Genomic DNA, 19020 nt, shown 5'->3' with positions numbered 1-19020 from the left:
AACAGATTTCACACAGAAACTAGATAAAAACTACCATCCTCATCAACACATTTTAATGGATTATAAGATATCCAAATGAACATTAATACAAGAGACACTGATGACCCCTGGATCTAGAAAGATCCATACATATGCAACGTCATACCAGATTGTAATGTCTTCATAGAAGCCAGACTCACCTATTTTACAAGTACCTCTTAGTTAAGCTAAGAACACACTTTGCTGGTTAATGGGTAGACTGGAATATCCTGCAAGATGAATTCTGGTCTCTCAGGTAATACATGCTGCTATACTTGTCAGGTAATACATGCTGCTGTGCTTGTCAGCCTTCTAAATAATACATGTTTTAATGAACAAATACTACAGTACTTGCTTTAAACAGCCTCTTGAATAAATGTTGTGTGCGACACAGAAAAAAGTCTCCTGGTTAAAAATAAATGAAAATGTGATTTTTTTAAACAGATTTATTAAACAGATATGAAAACTGTGAGAATAGCTGGAGGATCCTATTAGTCTTGGTGGTCAGCAAACTCAACTGAAAGGGCTGTAGAAACCTTTCCACTCTTAATGCCTTGCATTACTATTACTCTCACTAGTAACCTAAGAGTGCCCAGCTAAACAGGCATTAGCATGCATCCAGAAATGAAGCAGATTTTCTTCCATTCTCCTCTGCTGACTCAGTCCAGGTCTACCTTCCAGCAGTGTTCAAAGCTGGTTTGTGTGTTGACATACCTTCTTTATAATGTTTTGGAGCAGTAAATGTTTTTCCAAGATTTGCCATACTTTGCACATCACCAGAATAGTCTGAATACACTCAAAGAAGCTGCACAGAAATGTGCCAGAAATACTGTAGCCCAGCGTTAATCTATTTTCTCGGCCCATCCTTCAGCGGGATGAGCAGACACTTGAAGTAGCTAAGTCCCGTGCCTTTAGCAATGTTTCTGAGAAGAAACATTGTAATGTTCTTTGATTTGTGTTTGTAAGCCAAAAAGACACAGACAATTTAGCTATCAATAAGTAATGGACATCATAAAATGCATGTGATATTAAACCTTTTTTTTTTGCACTGAAAGAAAAAGTAATTAATACTTGCCTCAGGAAGAGAGAATACACTCTATGACACTGTTGTTATGCCAAGATGGACATGCCAAGACATCAGATTAAAATTTTTCATTACCAGGTAAGAGAAAAGCTATTTTATCACAAGATTTGTAACTGATTTTTGTCTTTTTTTCCCCCTTACACTTGCAGGATTTGTCAAAATACACAAAAAAGGTGCAACACAAAACAGGTTCTGAGTTTACAGAATCACCCGGTTTGGATCAATCTTTTCCACATGATGAGCAAAGCTTACTATCAAATAAGACAAAGTAAAAGAGCTGCAAAGTGTCAGCAGAAAACAAACAATAGCCGGTTTATATAATCCAAATCACTGCAACAGCTAAGCTCCTGAAACAAAGAACACCTACATAAAAATAAAAATGTGACATTTCAAATTCCCCAGATTTTGTCTTCTCCTTCAAAGAAACTTTTTTCTTACTGTCAAAGAGTAATTGAGAGTCAAAGAATTGAAGAAAAAAACCCAGAAATAGCATGTGCACACAAACCCCAAGAGGAGAAGAGAACACATTCAAAAATCCCTAAAGAACGAAAACTGGTAAACTTAAGTGCCCCTCCTGAAAGAGGAGAGATACAACGTGACCTGTCATGATAAACCTATTCCTGTTCCCCAGATTCACTGCAACTCCTATTACCTTCTTGTTGAAATAGGAAATTCAGATTTTGATTAAGGTGATCTAGGATATAATCCAGGAGTGTCCCCTGTTTATTTTGGTGATAAAGCTCATCCTGCAGAGGTTTGACAACTATCTGATGATGCTCAACACCACAACCAAAAACATCAAAGTCATGATATAGCAGGAATAAAAATAAGCATAGCTCTGTATTAATTTTTTACTTTCATTCATTTCTCTTTTAACAATAAACCTGGAGTTGGGACAGAATTTATAGGAGGCCATACTTTTAATTCCTATAATTACTTCAGTTTTGCATAAAATAATTTTGGTGTATTGGTTTATTTTGCCTCTGTTCCTTTGAATCTTTTACAACAAAGCTAAACCAAGAAACAGGGACTGTTCTAGTGGGTGAAACAACTGGAACTGAAACCCACTGAAACAATAAATAGCTTTCCATCACTGCAATCTCCTACAGATACAGAAAGAATACCTCACTTCAGGCTGGTTCTTTAGTGCAACCCAAAAACTAGTTTGTTCAGAGTTTTGAAAAAAATCCTGACTTTTTCCTGTAGTTCATGATTAAAGAAATAGATACATGAGGTTGAAATATGCTGCTTAAAATATTTTAAATGACACTGTGATTAGAGAAACTCAACCTAATTTATTTACAACAAATTATACTTAATTCATAAAACTTATTCTGTACATTCTATTTTTCTTCATATACCTTGTAGCTTCAAATAGTAAGATAGTAGGAAACTATTTTAAATGTCACTTTTTATGTTTTAATTAAATTTTCATTTCCATTTAAAACCAGCTTGATAGAAAACATGGCTATGAACCTAACCCTCTAATAAGTAAGAGATGCCATTGCCTATTTTCCAAAAGCAGAAGACACAAGCATTAAAAATCTAAATACATTGTGTTAAATTATACAATTTCTTAATAACTTATACAGTCTATTGATTTTATTAGCAAAAAAATAATACTAAAATTGACATACAAGTTTTATCTAGAGGATAATCACGATATTGTTTAAAAACAATAAGAATTGTTTTTTCTGTGCGAAATTAAATACAAATATGAGACAATGAATAAATTTAATCTTTAAAACATGTTCTGCTACTTAGCAATTTAAATCAATCTGTGCCAAAGTGTGACTGCATTAAAATGCATGTGAGCACATAAAGTTGTCATTATTTCTTAATTTCTATGGATAAAGTCCAACTGTTTTTCTCTGAATGGGTCAGACATAAAGAAAGGGAAAAATATGACAGAAAGACATATAAGTGAAGTCACCATTGATGATCCTAGTGAAAAAAACAATGCGTTAAGGACAAAACAGACATTTCTCCTGTGGAAACCAAAGATCACAGTAAAAGAGAAATAAATTTAAAGTGTTCTTTGTACATATATACCACTTTGGAAAGCTGCAACCACTTTTTCCATAAGCACTGAAGATCCATGAATATTATCAGATCCACGTTCACTTGAAAATCTGTATCAGAAAAGAATACTAAAAATAAACTGGGTGCTGGGGAGGGGGGAAAAAAAACCCTGAGAGAATGTGACAGATAGAGGGAAAATATTTGGGTAGCAAATAAAGACGATTCACCATTATTGCTACAGTAGAAAAAGGAAACAAGAGTGGGTTTAAGCCTACAGGAGGCATTTCCATTTAGTGGAGAATAATTAGGCTCCATTCTTTAAATCGGCTTCCTCAAGGGCCAGGACCGAGTGAAGGAATAAAGAAAAGGCAACTATTAAGCTGTAAACTGTTAGGTTATGAGCTGGAAGAGCAGCTGGGTTTCTGAAGATAAGACCTCCTTAGTGAGTGTTCAGAGACTGTTAACATGAACGATAGAATTAGAATTATGTAGCAAAAAGAGTATGTTAAAAATGTTTTTGGCAAACTCCATTTAAAATAACTTCCTCTCTTCCATTTTCCCAAGACTAGTTTTGTTAATTATTATAAAAGGCTATAATTTATAAAAATAAGCAATGCTGTCTTTGAATTTCAAATTTTACAGGATATCTCCATTATTTTTTATTACCTTTTACCTTCCCCACCCAACAAATGACACCCATGTAAAACATATTGGAACACATGTTTCTGCAAAGAAACAATTTTTTGAGCAACACAACAAAATATTATTGTGTCTCCTTGCCACTGAAAGTTATTAGGAATAACTGTAAACAGATTTATGTAACTAGATGGACAGAGAAATTCCTGCCCAGTAAAGGGCTTATTTTCCCAAAATCAACAGCACAATTAATTTTTATTTCAGTCAGATCATCTTGATTTAAAATCAAACCAGCAAAATCAACAGCAGTCCACTTCCCTTTTTTTTAAAGTAACCACAGCAGATAAGAAGGACTGTTTACTAATGGCCACATTACAAAATATAAATTAATATTGTTACCATATGCTAAAGACATGAGTCTACCTCAAGCATAAAATGTATGCACACACTCTGGAGATATGAAATTTCAGAGAGAACTCCCTCAGGAAAACATACACACAATACCTCTCCCTAAAATATCCATAAAATTCAATATTTTCTTTGGGTGACACAGATCTATACTTGTATTGACATAAATAGTTGCACTTTGCCAGCACAGATGTATCAAGTAATTCACCTCCATCACTCTTTGATCTCTAGAGCCCAACTTGCCAAAACTGAACAATTCACAACTCGGCTGTTGCCATCAGCTCTTGAAAATGAAAACCAGTTTGGGAGTTAGTTAATTGTATGAGTTTGCCAAAGCAAGCAAAAACAGATGTATACATCAAGGGTACTACAGTGACTGTAATATTCTTTCTGAAAAGCAATACTAGCATGTGAATTAATAAACAGTATTGAATAGTATCTTTTGGAAAAAGACATCAAATACCACATCAGCTTTGCAGCTTGCACTGAAGTCCATTACATTAATGGCACGTTTTTGAGCCCAAACATTTCACAAAACTTAGAAAACTGTGAATCCTTATTCCAAAGCAAGTCAACATTTTCCACTAAAAATGTACAGCCTGTCATCACTAAGTCACCTATTTCTTAGACCTCATTAACTAATGTACAGGGAAAAAAAAAAACAAACAGATGAGAAACATCCTCAAGCTTCACAGTATCTTCTCTTATTCTTATGACTCCCTTCAAGCGGTAATGAAACAAAAGAAGTTAAGCTCAATCCCAGGTACCATGTTTTTATTTTATAGTTGCAGGAAGATGAAAGAAAAATACACCAAAAAAATTTGAGCAAAGTGAAAAACTTCTCTTGCTGATGTGTCACCCAAAACGCTATGTTGAGCTGTTATTTCATTGCTGCTCTTCTGCTTTTAGAAGAATCTATCTCACATCCAGATGTTGCCACGTGTCACAAACATTTTCAGTAGAGCCATCCAATATTATTCCCAAGAGACAAGATGCTAACAGTAAAAGGTTTCACTGAATCGCCAGGAATTCCATTCCTGGAAAGGAACTGAATATCCAAATGGGGACTCAGGTTTCAAACAGTGATGAATATACACTCTTTGCTATAGAGTTATCCTAGGGTTTCCTAGTCTAAAAAACAGAAGGTGTTCAAAAGCACAGTAGCTACAAAGCAAAATTTCAGGATTCAGCATGAACATGATCCTCTGCTGTCCATCATTTTGTCAGCTATCTCTAAGAAAATTAACCAAGGAATTAACCTAAGGAATTAACTCTGCCATTTCATGTTCATGGTTGAAGAACATACACTTCTAGGAAGTGCTGAAAACCAAAGTGTTTCAAGAGGAGACACACGTTGCTGGCATTTGGGCACACGTGAGAAGCCCTGTTGGGGCTGAGGTGGGGAAGAAAGTCATGCTGTAGCAGGAATTGCTGTCTCCTCCACACATACATCATTGTGCATTCCATTGGCTTGCACGAAGACCATTTTTAATCAGCTGTGCTCCGTAGCTGATGGATTAGCCCTGGCTTCAGAAACCCTAGGGACAAATGCTTTTTGAGAAGTGAACATCCTATTGATGGGCAAAAGGATATTATAGTCATCATTTTCCCAGGCAACAGTAATTGGGATTTTAATTCTTTTACCCACAGCATCTTTACATGCTACCCTTGTATTTGAGGAAAATGGAATTTTAAAGATATGGGACTGCTACAGAGCTTCAATTAGAAATCCCATTCCAAACAAAATCAACTGTAGCATAAAGAGTTTCTTTAACATATGCCTTTGGAGAAGGTGGAGAAAGAAAAATTCTTCACAGCATCTGCAAAATCCTGAGGTGTGACCATTCTACTTGTCTACTTAGCAATACTGATGTGGTGTTAGAGCTTTTGCCAAGTCGTTTGTTCATAACGGTTAGGAATTTTTATATTATTATGCTAGTAAAATTGTTCAGTAGCCTGCATTTATACTGTGAAAAATGTGCCTGCTGAGGAATGATGTGATTCTTCTCTGAGTGTCAGCTGGTACTTTTTATTCTGAAAGACTGTGGTCTAAAAGCCCACAAATGGACTGAGGCTGTTTCTCACAGTTTCATCCTTTTGCTTCCAGCTACATTTAAAGAGGCATTTTTTAAACCCTTGTTAAACAATTTCTGATCAATCTGTCAGAACTCTGGCTTCTGGACTCTATCAGAGTGGAAAAGGGCAAATAAAAATGTAATCAATTGAGCAATTAAGAATTCAATGTGCAAGCAATGGCCGTCCTCATAGGTATCACACATATTCTAAAACAAGTCAGAGAATTTGATGAAGTGTTTTTTGTACTGAACTAAATGCTACTTTTATGCCACAGAATAATTTCCTGGAAAGAAAAAAAATCCCCAGGTCTAGTGTGAAAAGTGTAATTGGTCTGTTAGACCAAATATTTTCTACAGAAATAGCTATTCTCAAATATTTACAAACTGATCAAGTCACCACCTGACCTTTCATAAACTAATGAGACTATCCTTATTAAATTCCCCAGAAAAAAGGAGGCATTTGTTCACTCAGGACTTCTTATGCGTCTTTTATAAATCCTTTCCTGTTTACCTTAATTCCTTCTTACAGCTATAATGAATGCAATACACTGGTAATCATTTAGCTAGTGCTATACCCAAAGGAAAATCTCTGCCTATATTCTTTAATCAGTACTATCAGAATTATAGTCTAAGAACTACATTGGACTAATTAGCAAAAGATCTCATTCATGTTCAATTTATTTTCTGTTGTGATTCTTAAATGCTTTTCAGATATACTGATTTATTGAACACATATTTCTGCGGCATATATATGACCTCTTTTTTGCTTGAAAGTCTAAAAAAATTCATGCTGTTCAGCTGCAATAATTTACAAGGCAATCACAAGTCTCACAATTATTATTTATTACCAATACACTTAAACTAGAAAGATTTGATAGTTTTCAAAAAATTATTGACATAAAAAAATATTGAATGAAGAGTGGTCAAATCACATCCTCCAAAGCAAAATGCCTACTGTGGATGGTGATTCCTATGACTTTGCACATTAAATAATTTGTAATTTCAATCCACCAAAAACTGGATGTATTTTTTGAGCATGGTCCTATTTTAAGCCAAGCCTATATAAATTATATCTTTAACAACAAATTTGCACTCTCAAGAAATGATATTATCAAACATGTTTGGTAAAATTATGTCCCGTACTAGCTGACTGATATGCTATTTATTAAATATATGCTGCATTTAATTCTTAATTGATCATATCAAGCACTGGCTTTTCTATATGCAACAGACACTCACTATTGCCATCCCACATACTTTTTTAAAATATATCCATTGATATCCATTGCAGGACAAAAAAAATAAAATGTCCTGTTCTCAAAATGTTAAATATATTGCAATTTTCCAAGATTTGTTAAAGATGAAAAATGATGGAAAATTCTCAGCTTTAAAACCAATCTAGGTGTAATTTAATCCTCTATTTCAAAATGTTAAATTTTTTGCAGCTTCTCTTTTATGTGATCACAAGTGCTATAATTATTTTTATTACTGTGAACTGTGAAAATAGTACATAGCCTGCTCCCAGTCAAAACCCAGCAATTTTCTACTTCTGGAATTATGACATCCTATTTACATTCTATAATATCCTATTTACATCCTAACACTCCTAAATAATTGCCTGGGTTTTTTTTGCCATGAATTTTATTTGCTTATAACAAGTAACACCAACTTTTGCTTTGTATTTGTAACTGTATTTACACTGCTTTTTACTGCTCTATTCTTCCTGTAATCAACAAATTTTCCGAGTATCAAAGAAGAATTGTTAAACAATATGTAAGTTCACTTACATATGTAGCACACACTACATAAACATCAAACCACTGCACATGTAGAGTCTGTTAAATTATAGACATCATATATCAAAGAAAATGAAGAAGCAGAGACATTTAATAACTCTGGACCTTTGTTTCCACAGAGCTTCAAAACTTCAGTCCTAGACAGACCCACAGCATGCCTTGGATAGTTCTGTTACTCCTGAACACTTTATGATTTTCCAATGCTGCTGGAGAGCAATAAAAAAACGGCAGTATCAGTCCTGTAGAAGTGCAGCCTGGGAGCTAAGTAAGTTGCTCAAGCTAAAAAAGGAAGTCTGTAGCAGAACAACATGAGCTGAGCCTTTTCATGTCCTAGTTGTAGACAGGACACCGTCTCATCATATACCAAGTAAGCCAAAACAGGAGGCAGCAGTCCAGCAGTGGGATAGGTTGAGATGGGACAGCAGAAGAAAACTGATCAAGGAAAGGCTCATTTCAGAAGTCCTGGACAGTCTGATTTTTTTTTATATAAAGCATTCACTTTATAATCACTACATGAGTGTAGTTATAATAATACTCCTGTTACTTGCAAAGTAATTTTAGGTGACTGATGTTCTCCTTATGAATAATTATTAACTCTCAAAAATGAAAAAAAATATTTCTAAGGTTGCCATTTATAAGTTATTTCAATGTTTCAGTTTGCTATTATTTTAGAGGGAAAAAATGCACAGCATTTGATACTTCAAGATGTCATTATGTGATGATGGCAAACAGGAGTAGCTCTGCCTGAAAGAAAAAAAATACAAACCTTTGTCCTCTGCCCAGAACTCTACTGAGGGACCAACCCTGCATGTCCACACTGAAATCAATGAGATGTCTAAATCTGACAACTGCCAGTCTGAAGCCTAATAAAGGCAAATTATACTTCAGCTCTGGGCCCCAAACAAAATAAGGTAAGCCAAAAAATTACCTGCTGAAAACACACCCAACATCATTTTTCTTTGTCTTTTAAAACCTTAAGTCAAATAAAGGCATTTAGCATTCCTGATTCCTTCATAAGGCCAAAAAGAGAGGGAATTACTCAAAATAGTTCCACTGAGTACAAAAGATTATTTATACTGCTTAGAAAACACACCATGAAAATCTGAAGAAAACAATTTTTTTTCCCAAAATATGCCCTCTAATATTGAGATTAAATCACCTACCACCATTTTCTTCTCCATTATTATTGTTTGTCTCAGCCATTTCAGTGCCATCTAACTCAGATTCACATCCTAAATCCAATGTTCCATCAGTAGGGCATGTTGATTCTTCTTTCTACAGTTAAAAAATAAAAATAAAAATAAAATTAACAAGAAAAAAAATCAATCATGATCCTGCTGCATCTCCGAAAATAGATTACTGCAGTGTACTCTCATGCTTACATTTCAGAAAAACCAAGAATAAAATAAAATATGCCTGTGAGTTACTCTAGAGAGAGCCATAAAAAACAGACTTTCATGAAAAAACTTGCAAACTAAAAGCAAAAAAGCTGTTTTGTGAGGTCATAACACGCTCTTTTTAAAACCAAAAAAGTCACATAAAATGCAAGATCTTCCAGTTTTCCTTCTTGTTTTTTTTTAACAGAAACAGACTTGTGTGGCTGTTAAAAATCCTAGTTTTCCAGTTGAGTGTCTACAACACTGCAGCAAAACACAAATCCTTTAATGTTTCTTTTCTGCCTTTGCCTGTTTCCTGAATTCAAATAGCTGAAGCAACCTGGAGCTCACAAGCATGGGAGTGATTGTGAATTCCTGGAATTGTGCCAAGAATATCTCCCGATTTAAAGAAAAACAACAGCATTTGTTCTAGTAAATTAGGAAAGACAGCTTCTGAAAACTATTAATTCAATTTCAAATATTCAAGTATTTCAGGATTTTTAGTTAGCAGGAGCTGACAAATTTATATACTTTTGTATTCTTATACCCTTACATCAAATACATCTGTCATAAATTACAAAAGATCCTTTGCCCCAGCCTAAAATTTCAGTTGACTACATTTACACTGCCAAGCAGATAACCTCACTTTCTTTTTTCTCATCTCTGCCTCACATTATTCCACTTCTACTGTGAAACTCCTTTAAGTTTGATCATGTACAATGAGAAAAAATTTCCACCCACAATAAACATCATGTTCATACCAAAACAAAAAAATTAAAAAGGAATATAAATAGAATAAAGGCAAAATTCTAACACTATAATTATATTCCTTCTCAAAAGCAATGATGCAACCTTTGAATTAAAAGCTTATTTATATTAGACTTGCAAATAATTTTTCACTATTCAAAAATCAAACATCAGTACAATTACTTAATTAGAAAGTCAGTGATCCTCTTGAGCTCACTAGTCCTAAAACAAAGGCCTTACTGTGAACAACTCCAGTAAAGCAGTATTTTAACTAAGCTACGTGGTTTTTATACCATGTGCCAAATTCAAGAACACGTATATGCTTTCTAGGATAAAACATTCAATGTTTACTTTCATTATAAATCCTTTTAAAAGACATCTGAAAGCAGTTAGAAGGACTATCAGGTCATTTCCTTGCCAAAGAATCTAATCTGTTTACCTTTATATCTATTGAGACATTCATAAAATGGATTAATAGCTCTACGTACAATCCATATACAAAATTTAAACTTACTTTGAGAGCATAGAGTCCTGATTTCCCAGGGATTTTGAAGAATGTTCCATCACCTACACGAGTGTTAGTATGAAGCATTGCATTCAGGCAAGCTAATGGAGAGGTTCCACTGAAAAATAAAATTGTGCAGTCTAAGATTGAGTGCCTCTTGTAAAACTATTCCCTCCCCCGCCTTTTTTTTAATTCTCTCAACCCTGAAAACATCTACATTACAATAACAGGCCAGTTTCAAACTTAATCATATGCATCTGTCCCCTAGGCTTGAGGCAAAAAGTCTGTGAATTATAATTACGTTTTTCTTCATACAGAAACCAGCTCCACATTCTGAAAGAACCAAAGTCCAAATATTTATGTGAAATTACTTCATAAATAACACCATGAAGCCTCATTTTTAAAATGTTACAGACAATGTGGCTGCTGCACATGAATGATCAAAACAGTACCAAGTTCAAGGGCAGCTGCATCCCATAGGATGAAAGGCAACAAAAGAATAATAAAGAGCCCAGAAAGAACACATTTAAAATTAAAAGTGATATATAGTAAAGCCTTCTTCTGGCTCAACATGGTCAGCATGCATTATTATATACAAATAAAAGCACATTTGTGCCTTTTATGAAACATTATCTTTTCTAATTAGAATTGTTTTAGAGATTATGAGACTGACATCCTCAAGGTAATAATTTTAATACCAATGTGGAATGCATATTAAAAGACTATTTAAAAAGAAACACAACACATATAGGAAAAAAATGAGCATTTGGACAGGGATATCTTTATACTATATACATGTTCACATCAGAAAAAGAAAGCAAACATTTCTACCCTAGCTAGATGTATACTATTCTGAAAAGTTGATCTAAAAAATGCTGGGGAAGAAGGCAGTCATAAATTATTTTATTTTAATTTAAAATTTGAAGTACAAGATCTATAGATGTACTATCACATCTTTATCCCCATTTGCTGGCTACTGTACACGGTGTACTCAGGGACTGAGCCTGAAACTGTGCTTCTTCCCTGGGGCCCCCAGTCTGCACGCACGCTTATCTTCAGCCACGTAAATATATTCCACTTGGTTAAGTGGAACAATGCCTGTGCATTAAATTAAGTGTGTTGCAAAGTATTTCAGGATTAATTATATACTCAACTATAAACCAGGAGCAGGGGCTTCAAAGTTCATCAGAAATTATTCTTCCTTATTCTGTGGTGTTATAACACAACATCCAATCTTGGTTGAAAATTGCAAGTCTGATTTTTTTTTTAATACGTGACACTGGATTGAAATTGTTGTATTTCATATGGTTATGCTTTCTGTTGATTTCCATGGCTCTGTTACAACAAAATTCATCCTTACTGTACATAAATCATTATTTTAATGGCAAGATCGATAGTGTGGTAATTGCTCTTCCGGTAAAAATTAAACTATAAAGTGCCCTCAGGCCAGGAAGTTCTGTCTACTGTAATTTATTTACTGCAGGTCACCTAATGTATCATATTACTACATCTAAAATAAAAAATTGCAGGTAAAAATGCTGCTTGTTGAAAAACACATCAGATATGCAACAGATATTTATTTTATGGGTATTGTAAACATGATCACGCAATATGAAAATTCTGACAAGTTTTCGTGGTTTCTTTGGCTTCCGTGCAAATAAAACTAGCGGCACATTTGGCTTTGATATAATATTTTAACAAAATACAAACCAAAATATGTTGGAAATAAAATGATACTGCTAGCAGTGGGACAGAAGACATTAAGAGAGTTCATTGAGTTTAATGATTACTTAAATACTTTTGTAATATGTAGGATACTTCTCTTTACACATTTTCCTTACTGTATTAATGCTTGACAAGCAAAGAGACAAAGCATTTAATACAGCAGTTACGGTTGTGTAATTTCTTCCATATGTTAACATACATAACGTGAAGCAATTTCAACTCTCTCAGACTTGGATCTTTTTAGTGAAACATTATCACCGATTAAGGCTTTCTCTGCAAGACAGAAAGAACTTGCTGACTCTGCAGCAGAAGAAAAACTTGGTATGTCAACAAGAAACAAAACTGCGTGTGCCTGTATGCACAATCTGTATTCTCCTCCTATTCTGATGGATGTACGCTGAACTCTACACTTATTTTTAGATATCTTTAACCAATTGAAATGATACAGGATGAATGAACCCAAAATAGAGGATTTGGCAACATCTCATGATCACTACTGTGCTCACAGCAGATATCTTAATCTTCAAAGTCTAGACAACTGGCAAGTGGACAACAGAAACTACTCTCTGACTTAGGAAGAAACCCGTATCAGCTACTGAGCCAGCAAGCACTTTAACTACTGCTATGTTTGTTTCTTACAGGTATCTGCAACTCCTAACAGCATGCAACCAAAGGGCCATATCCACCCTTCTTGAAAACTGGACTTGGGTATGTCCATAAGGAGCACAAAGCAAACCGCACAGAACACACTTAAGCTGCAAATGAAAATAATATGGGAACACTGAGGGGTGGGATTTATTTTGAGCTAACAGATCAAACTGAAGTTCCATGGTGTCCTCTGTCAGCTCTGCTTTGACCCATGTCAACCAATGACTTGCCTATTCTTCTGTCAGCACTGGCATCCTTAAAACACTGTATTAAAAAACCCAAATGTTACACACAACTGATGCTGGAAATGCTTGCAACACATGCTATCACAGCACATGGGACTGTGGTTCAAAAAGCCAGCAATCATAGATCCCATGATGCAGACTGATGTCTGAATCATAGAGCATGTTCTGAGGGATCTGTACTACTTATTGCATGCTTTCTAAATTCTCCTACAGCCTGAGAACATGTTCCTTCTGCTCAGAGCTCCTGGCGTGTATTAATACAGCAGTCAAGGCCTGAGTATGTCTGAATATCAAAAATGGCACAGCTTGACCCCAGATCTTAAAACACTCCAAATCAGTTCAACTTTGATTCAGTTAATGATATTGGATACAATAATATTCTACTTTTTAACTTGATATCTGTGAATTTTTAGAGCCATAATATATTTGAAATCGATATGCTGCAAGTTTTATTGCCATAGCCTGAACACAAGAAATATGTTTACCATTTACAGTCTTCAGATGCAGAACTTTCACACCATTTATCATCATTTGGGTGAGACTGCTTTAAACCACTGTGGTATTCTAGAAGCCATTTATATATAGAAGTTACAATCTGCAGCAGTGTGTCTTTAAGATTGGTATTTTTCTGCTTGTATGTTTATTTTATATACCTATACATCTATACACATATACAAGCAGTATTGCCCCACACACACTTGCAAAAAGGTTTAAAAGATGAAAAGTTACTTACTTTCTGTAAAAGTGATGTTATGGTGTTACAAAAACCAGCAACATAGGAAAGAAAAGAAAAAACACTCATTAACCTTCCAATAAAAAGGTTGCTAATACAACTTCATCGTTTATAAGACATCAGGTATTTCAATGTTTTATAAATTCTCTTTCCAAAAATCACTATACACTGGTAGTACTTCAAAAAGCCTGCATATTATCAAATAAAACTTTGCACCCCCAACTCCCCCAGTCAAAATTATCTCCAACATTTTGTGATTCCGGGCTCCCTCTACTGGTCACGCAGCCAGTGTTACCTAAATCGAAATCCCAGACTTTCTACACACCAATCTCTGCTAAAACATGTAGGGGAAGTACAGATTTCCTGTACTTCCTCCTCTGCTACCCTCCCCAAAACCCTATTAAAAATTTGTAAAAAGACCAGTGTAAACGTGACTTATTTTTATACTGGAAACTTCTCAAACACATGGTTCTGTCAGAAAAACCCTGAAAACTTCTGTGGTTATACATATAATTCTAATGGTCTTTGCTTCACTGCTTGCCAAGAGACAAAAATTATGATCTTGGCAAAATAAAGATGTCTTAAATATGGAAAATAAATTGACTAAAGCTGCCTTGTCCAGGCAATATAGTGTGGCAGACGGTGAAAGTTCCCTGACATTTTGCAGGCAAGGCACCTTGGGTCCTGCAGCAGGCAGCATTTCAGCCCCTCAGCCCCACTGTACGTGGTGTAACCCCCTCCTCTCCTGACATATCCCCAAATCTAATGACGACTGCTGTAAGAGGAGCACCTAGGCGTCATAAATTTGTTCAGTATTTATTTGCTTGAATCATCTGCTCTTTTTATACACATCCATAAATAGTCACAAGGGAGCAACAATTTTTACTCATTGCTAGAAATGAAGTAAAACCAAAAGGCTTAAGAACTAATTTCTAGGTATGATTTGAAGTCACACAGAATACAATATGTTCATAATGCATGTAAGTTACACCAATTTTAGAGTGCCAATAGATAAAGAAAATAAAACTGATCAGGAAAGGCCACAGAAAACCCACTTGTGTGGTACAGTAAATAGAAAAGTAAAAGAAAGCATAATTTTAATTTTCCAGAAATATGTAAAAAGCTGTTGAAGTCGATGGAGATGAATGTTCTTCACAGCCACTGGGGGAAGAAAAAGAAAGTTCATGGATAGCCTAAAAGTGTGAATGTAGCTGCTGATGTTTTAATCAACACCAAAACAGAGCAGGGGAGTTTGTAAAATGACCTTCATCAGATCATCCACACTACCTGTCCCGGCTGACACATAGACTGAAACCTGTCCCAGTGTTTGTGTTAAATGATCTCTTGAGCAACCATCCAGCACTGTAACTTGTGATTCTTTGTTTCTTCAATGAGTCTACATTTTGGTTAAGGCTGAGGTTAATCATGTGCCCTAAGTATACTGGTTCCAACATATTCAGCAGCTAGAAATGCTGGAGAATTGACTTAATGTCTAGACCTGCATTGTTTGCTGAAGCGTCCCACACAGCACTGCATGCCTGGTGTTGATGAGGCCCTTTGGCTTCCTCTTAAAAGCTCTCCCACAATCTTCAAGGAGCCATGTTCCCACAGTCCTGCTCTCAAGTGTCAGCAAAATGTCCCAACCTGCCTCACAAGGCTGTGGCTGTGACCTAGCTCAGGAGTGACACAGAAAACCACCAGGAACCTAAGCAGCTATACCAAAATGAGAAGACAGCCGTGCTATTTATCAAGGTCACAGGCCAACTGCTGCTGACCAGTCTAGAGCTGTTCTCCTCCCACAGCCAGGCTGGATGGAGCTGGCAGGGCTGCAGCAGCAGTTAGTGCTGGGGCCAAGGCACATTCACCAGCCTGGGCTCAGGAGGAACAACCAGGAGACATCCAATGAATTGAAGACTGAATAAAAGACTGAATAAAAGACCCAGATATTTTAATATATTCGAATGGCACAGGATCCTTCCCTTGGCACAGCGGGAAACATAGAGCACATGTAAACAGTGGAAAACAAAGCTGTTGGTGAGTGCAAGAGTTGCCAACCATCTATAATTTTCTCAAAACTAAACACATCAAGTTAGTCTAAATAAACCAACCAGTTGTCCCTGACTGGACATCACTTGCCCACCAAAGCTGCTTTATCATTCCCCTTCTCAGCTGGGCTGTGGAGAGAAAATATAAGGAAAGGCTCATGAAGTAAGGACAGGGAAAGATCACCCAGCAATCATCACCACGGGCAAAATGGACTTGACTTGGGGAAATAAGCATTGAGTTTATTACCAATCAAATCAAAGTACAAAACTGAGAAATAAAACCACACCTTAAAACACCTCCTCCCCTCCTCCCTTCCCTCCTTCCTGGGCTTAATTTCACTCATGGTTTTCTCTACCTCCTCTCCAGCAGCATAGGGGAATGGGAGTTGTGGTCAGTTCATGACACATTGTCTCTGCTGCTCATCCCTTTAGGGTGGGGACCCCTCACTCTCTCCCCCTGCCCTGGGGTGGGTCGCTTCCACAGGGGGCAGTCCTTCAGGACCATGGTCTTCACCACAGGCTGCCCTGCAATCTCTGCTCCAGCATCTGGAGCACCTCCTCTCCCTCCTTCTTCACTGACCCTGGTGCCTGCATAGTTGTGCCTCTCACATACTCTCTCTCCTCTCTGCAGCTGTATTGCTGCTGCACAGGGTTTTTCCCCCCTCCTTAGCTCTGTTATCCCAGAGGCAGCACCATCATAGCTGATGGGCTTTGCCTTGGGCAGCAGGGGGTTGGTTTTGGAGCCAGCTGGCATTGACTCCATCGGGCACGAGGGAAATTTCTCATAGAAGCCACCCCTGTAGCCCCTCACTATCAAAACCTGGCCTTGAAAACCCAAAAGACACAGGAAGTCTGCAAGCAGTGTATTTGCTTTCTCAGCCACTGTTATATACAGACTACGTACCCCAGGTACAATTGCACTCTGCCATCCTTATTTCTGTAGCAAAATCGTAAGACTAAACATGATAATCCAAACTAAACCAATTTAAATTACCAAACAGAAAATTTGATTTGAACAATCAATTAAAATCTTGCTTTTGATTTTTTCCATTTATTTTCCTACTGCAAGGTTAATTTGTTCATTGTTTGAAATAATTAAAATACTCCAATCAGACAATAAATAGAGCTTTAATGTAATCTCACTTTTTATTTATCCAGAGACTACAAATGCATTCATCAATTATCTAACTTATTGTACAGAAATTAATCCATGTCGTATTTTTCAATGTTAAAACAGCAATGACACCATATTTACTAAATCTTTACACGTGTACTTATTTGTGTCAAATAATTTCTGGAAAGAGCCTCAATTTGATTAAGAGATTGACTCTTAAATGCTGAATGAAAATACACTGAATGTGCAGGATATAAAAGGAAAAAAGGAGAGACTTTCCAAAATACCACATATCCAACATGATTTATTAAACAATAAAACCATCTCCTAATATGTGGGTAGTAGGTAGCTAGGGAACCATCTACTATTTTTATATATACAGTCTAGTGAAACTCTAGAGCTGGAAGATCTCAGCGTCTCACATAAAGTTCTTATTCATAAATTGGAGCAATAAAAAAAGCATTTTTCTTTTTGAGCTTCCAATTGGCTTTTTAATTTTAAAGGGACTCCTAATGAGAACTACAGAGAATACTCAATATGAACAGCTGACATGACTGTCAAAACTATTTATGTTCTGAAGTCTTAACCATTTAAATAATAAAGTCATAATAAATAAAGTCTTAAGCCTTAAGTTATTTGCTTAAGTTTTATAGGAACTGAAGTACATACAGGTTGAATACTATTTATATAGTCTGAATAAATCATATTTCAGGTTTATGGCTAAAATAAGCTCTCCCACTTGAATATTTAAATGTATTTTAAAGGATTAAAAGATGATTCTTAAAATAAATATGTTTTTTAAAGTTTATTTTCAATCATTTTTATCCATATTAACCAGAATTAACACCAGTTTTGTTCTCATTTGGGCAGCACCTTGAAGAAAATTTTTACATCTCTGGTCCTACTTATGCTTCACACATGATACCTGACTTTCAGCCTTTGAATATCACCAACAGGGCTGTTATTTTTGAGCAGAGCAAATAAGCCAGGCTATCAGGCAACAAGACAAAGTAGTATAGCTCATTTGTCTATAGTCTCACAGAATGCAAATAACTACTGTAGGATGCTAGAGAAAAAGACCTATTATTTTTACTACTGACATCCTTCATCCTCAACTGTCATAGAGATTTCTTGTTTTTCTAAATCAGATGGAGATAGCAGCACGATTATTGGTAGTATGATGGAAAAAAACAAGGACCAGTACAGATGTAACACATCTGTCATAGATACCCAATGTGTCTCACAAACTAGTAGCACTTACCTATCAGTTTTCACTGAAGTTAACCAAAGTACTGAACCTCAAATAGCTAAACCAGAAGAACCGAGCAATGAACTTGAACCCTGACTTTGCAGCCTTGAGGGAGTTACGAGCAGCTGGAATCACAGTTGACTAAAGTGATACATCACCAAGAAAATAAACCTTATCAACATCCTTCAAATACGAAATGATCTGGAGCAATAATATATAAAAACTCAACCTGGATCCTAAATTCAAGCTAGGTATTAAGAAAAGGTATTCTTTTTGCATTCTCAGCAGAAAATCTCATTTACAATCTCACCTAAGTCTAGTTTTACATTTTGACTTAGCCCAAACTTGAATCAGGGAAGGAGTCAGAAGTGAAGCTGCTTTCACAGAACAGTTTCCTCACTCTATTACCAAACTGCCTTTGAAGCATTAAACAATGCTGGCTGTCCTTGGAAGTGAGATGTACAAATATTATTCAAGACTTCCGTGAAGAATATACATAATAAACAAATACTGGAACTTATGCCACTACCCTTAGGACCTAATTCTACTAATCCCAGGATCCTCTTGCATGAAGCAATCTCCCTCTGGACTTTT

At 35.9% G+C, this 19020-nt stretch overlaps 1 protein-coding gene across 1 annotated transcript in view; it reads right to left on the bottom strand.

Annotated features, from left to right (window-relative positions):
• Positions 1–19020, bottom strand: part of ASXL3 (ASXL transcriptional regulator 3) — a 132660-nt gene that overhangs the window by 59050 nt on the left and 54590 nt on the right. The window contains exons 6-7 of the mRNA XM_031066614.1: positions 10677–10785; positions 9203–9314 (exon numbers count right to left, since the gene is read on the bottom strand). Coding sequence (XP_030922474.1) covers positions 9203–9314; positions 10677–10785 — 221 coding nt within the window. The remainder of the gene's footprint in view (positions 1–9202; positions 9315–10676; positions 10786–19020) is intronic.

The sequence above is a fragment of the Geospiza fortis genome, unplaced genomic scaffold (genome assembly GCF_000277835.1).
Source record: "Geospiza fortis unplaced genomic scaffold, GeoFor_1.0 scaffold53, whole genome shotgun sequence".
NCBI lineage: Eukaryota > Metazoa > Chordata > Aves > Passeriformes > Thraupidae > Geospiza > Geospiza fortis.
The sequence above is the reverse complement of the archived record's forward strand: the minus strand, read 5'-3'. Positions and strand labels throughout refer to the sequence as shown.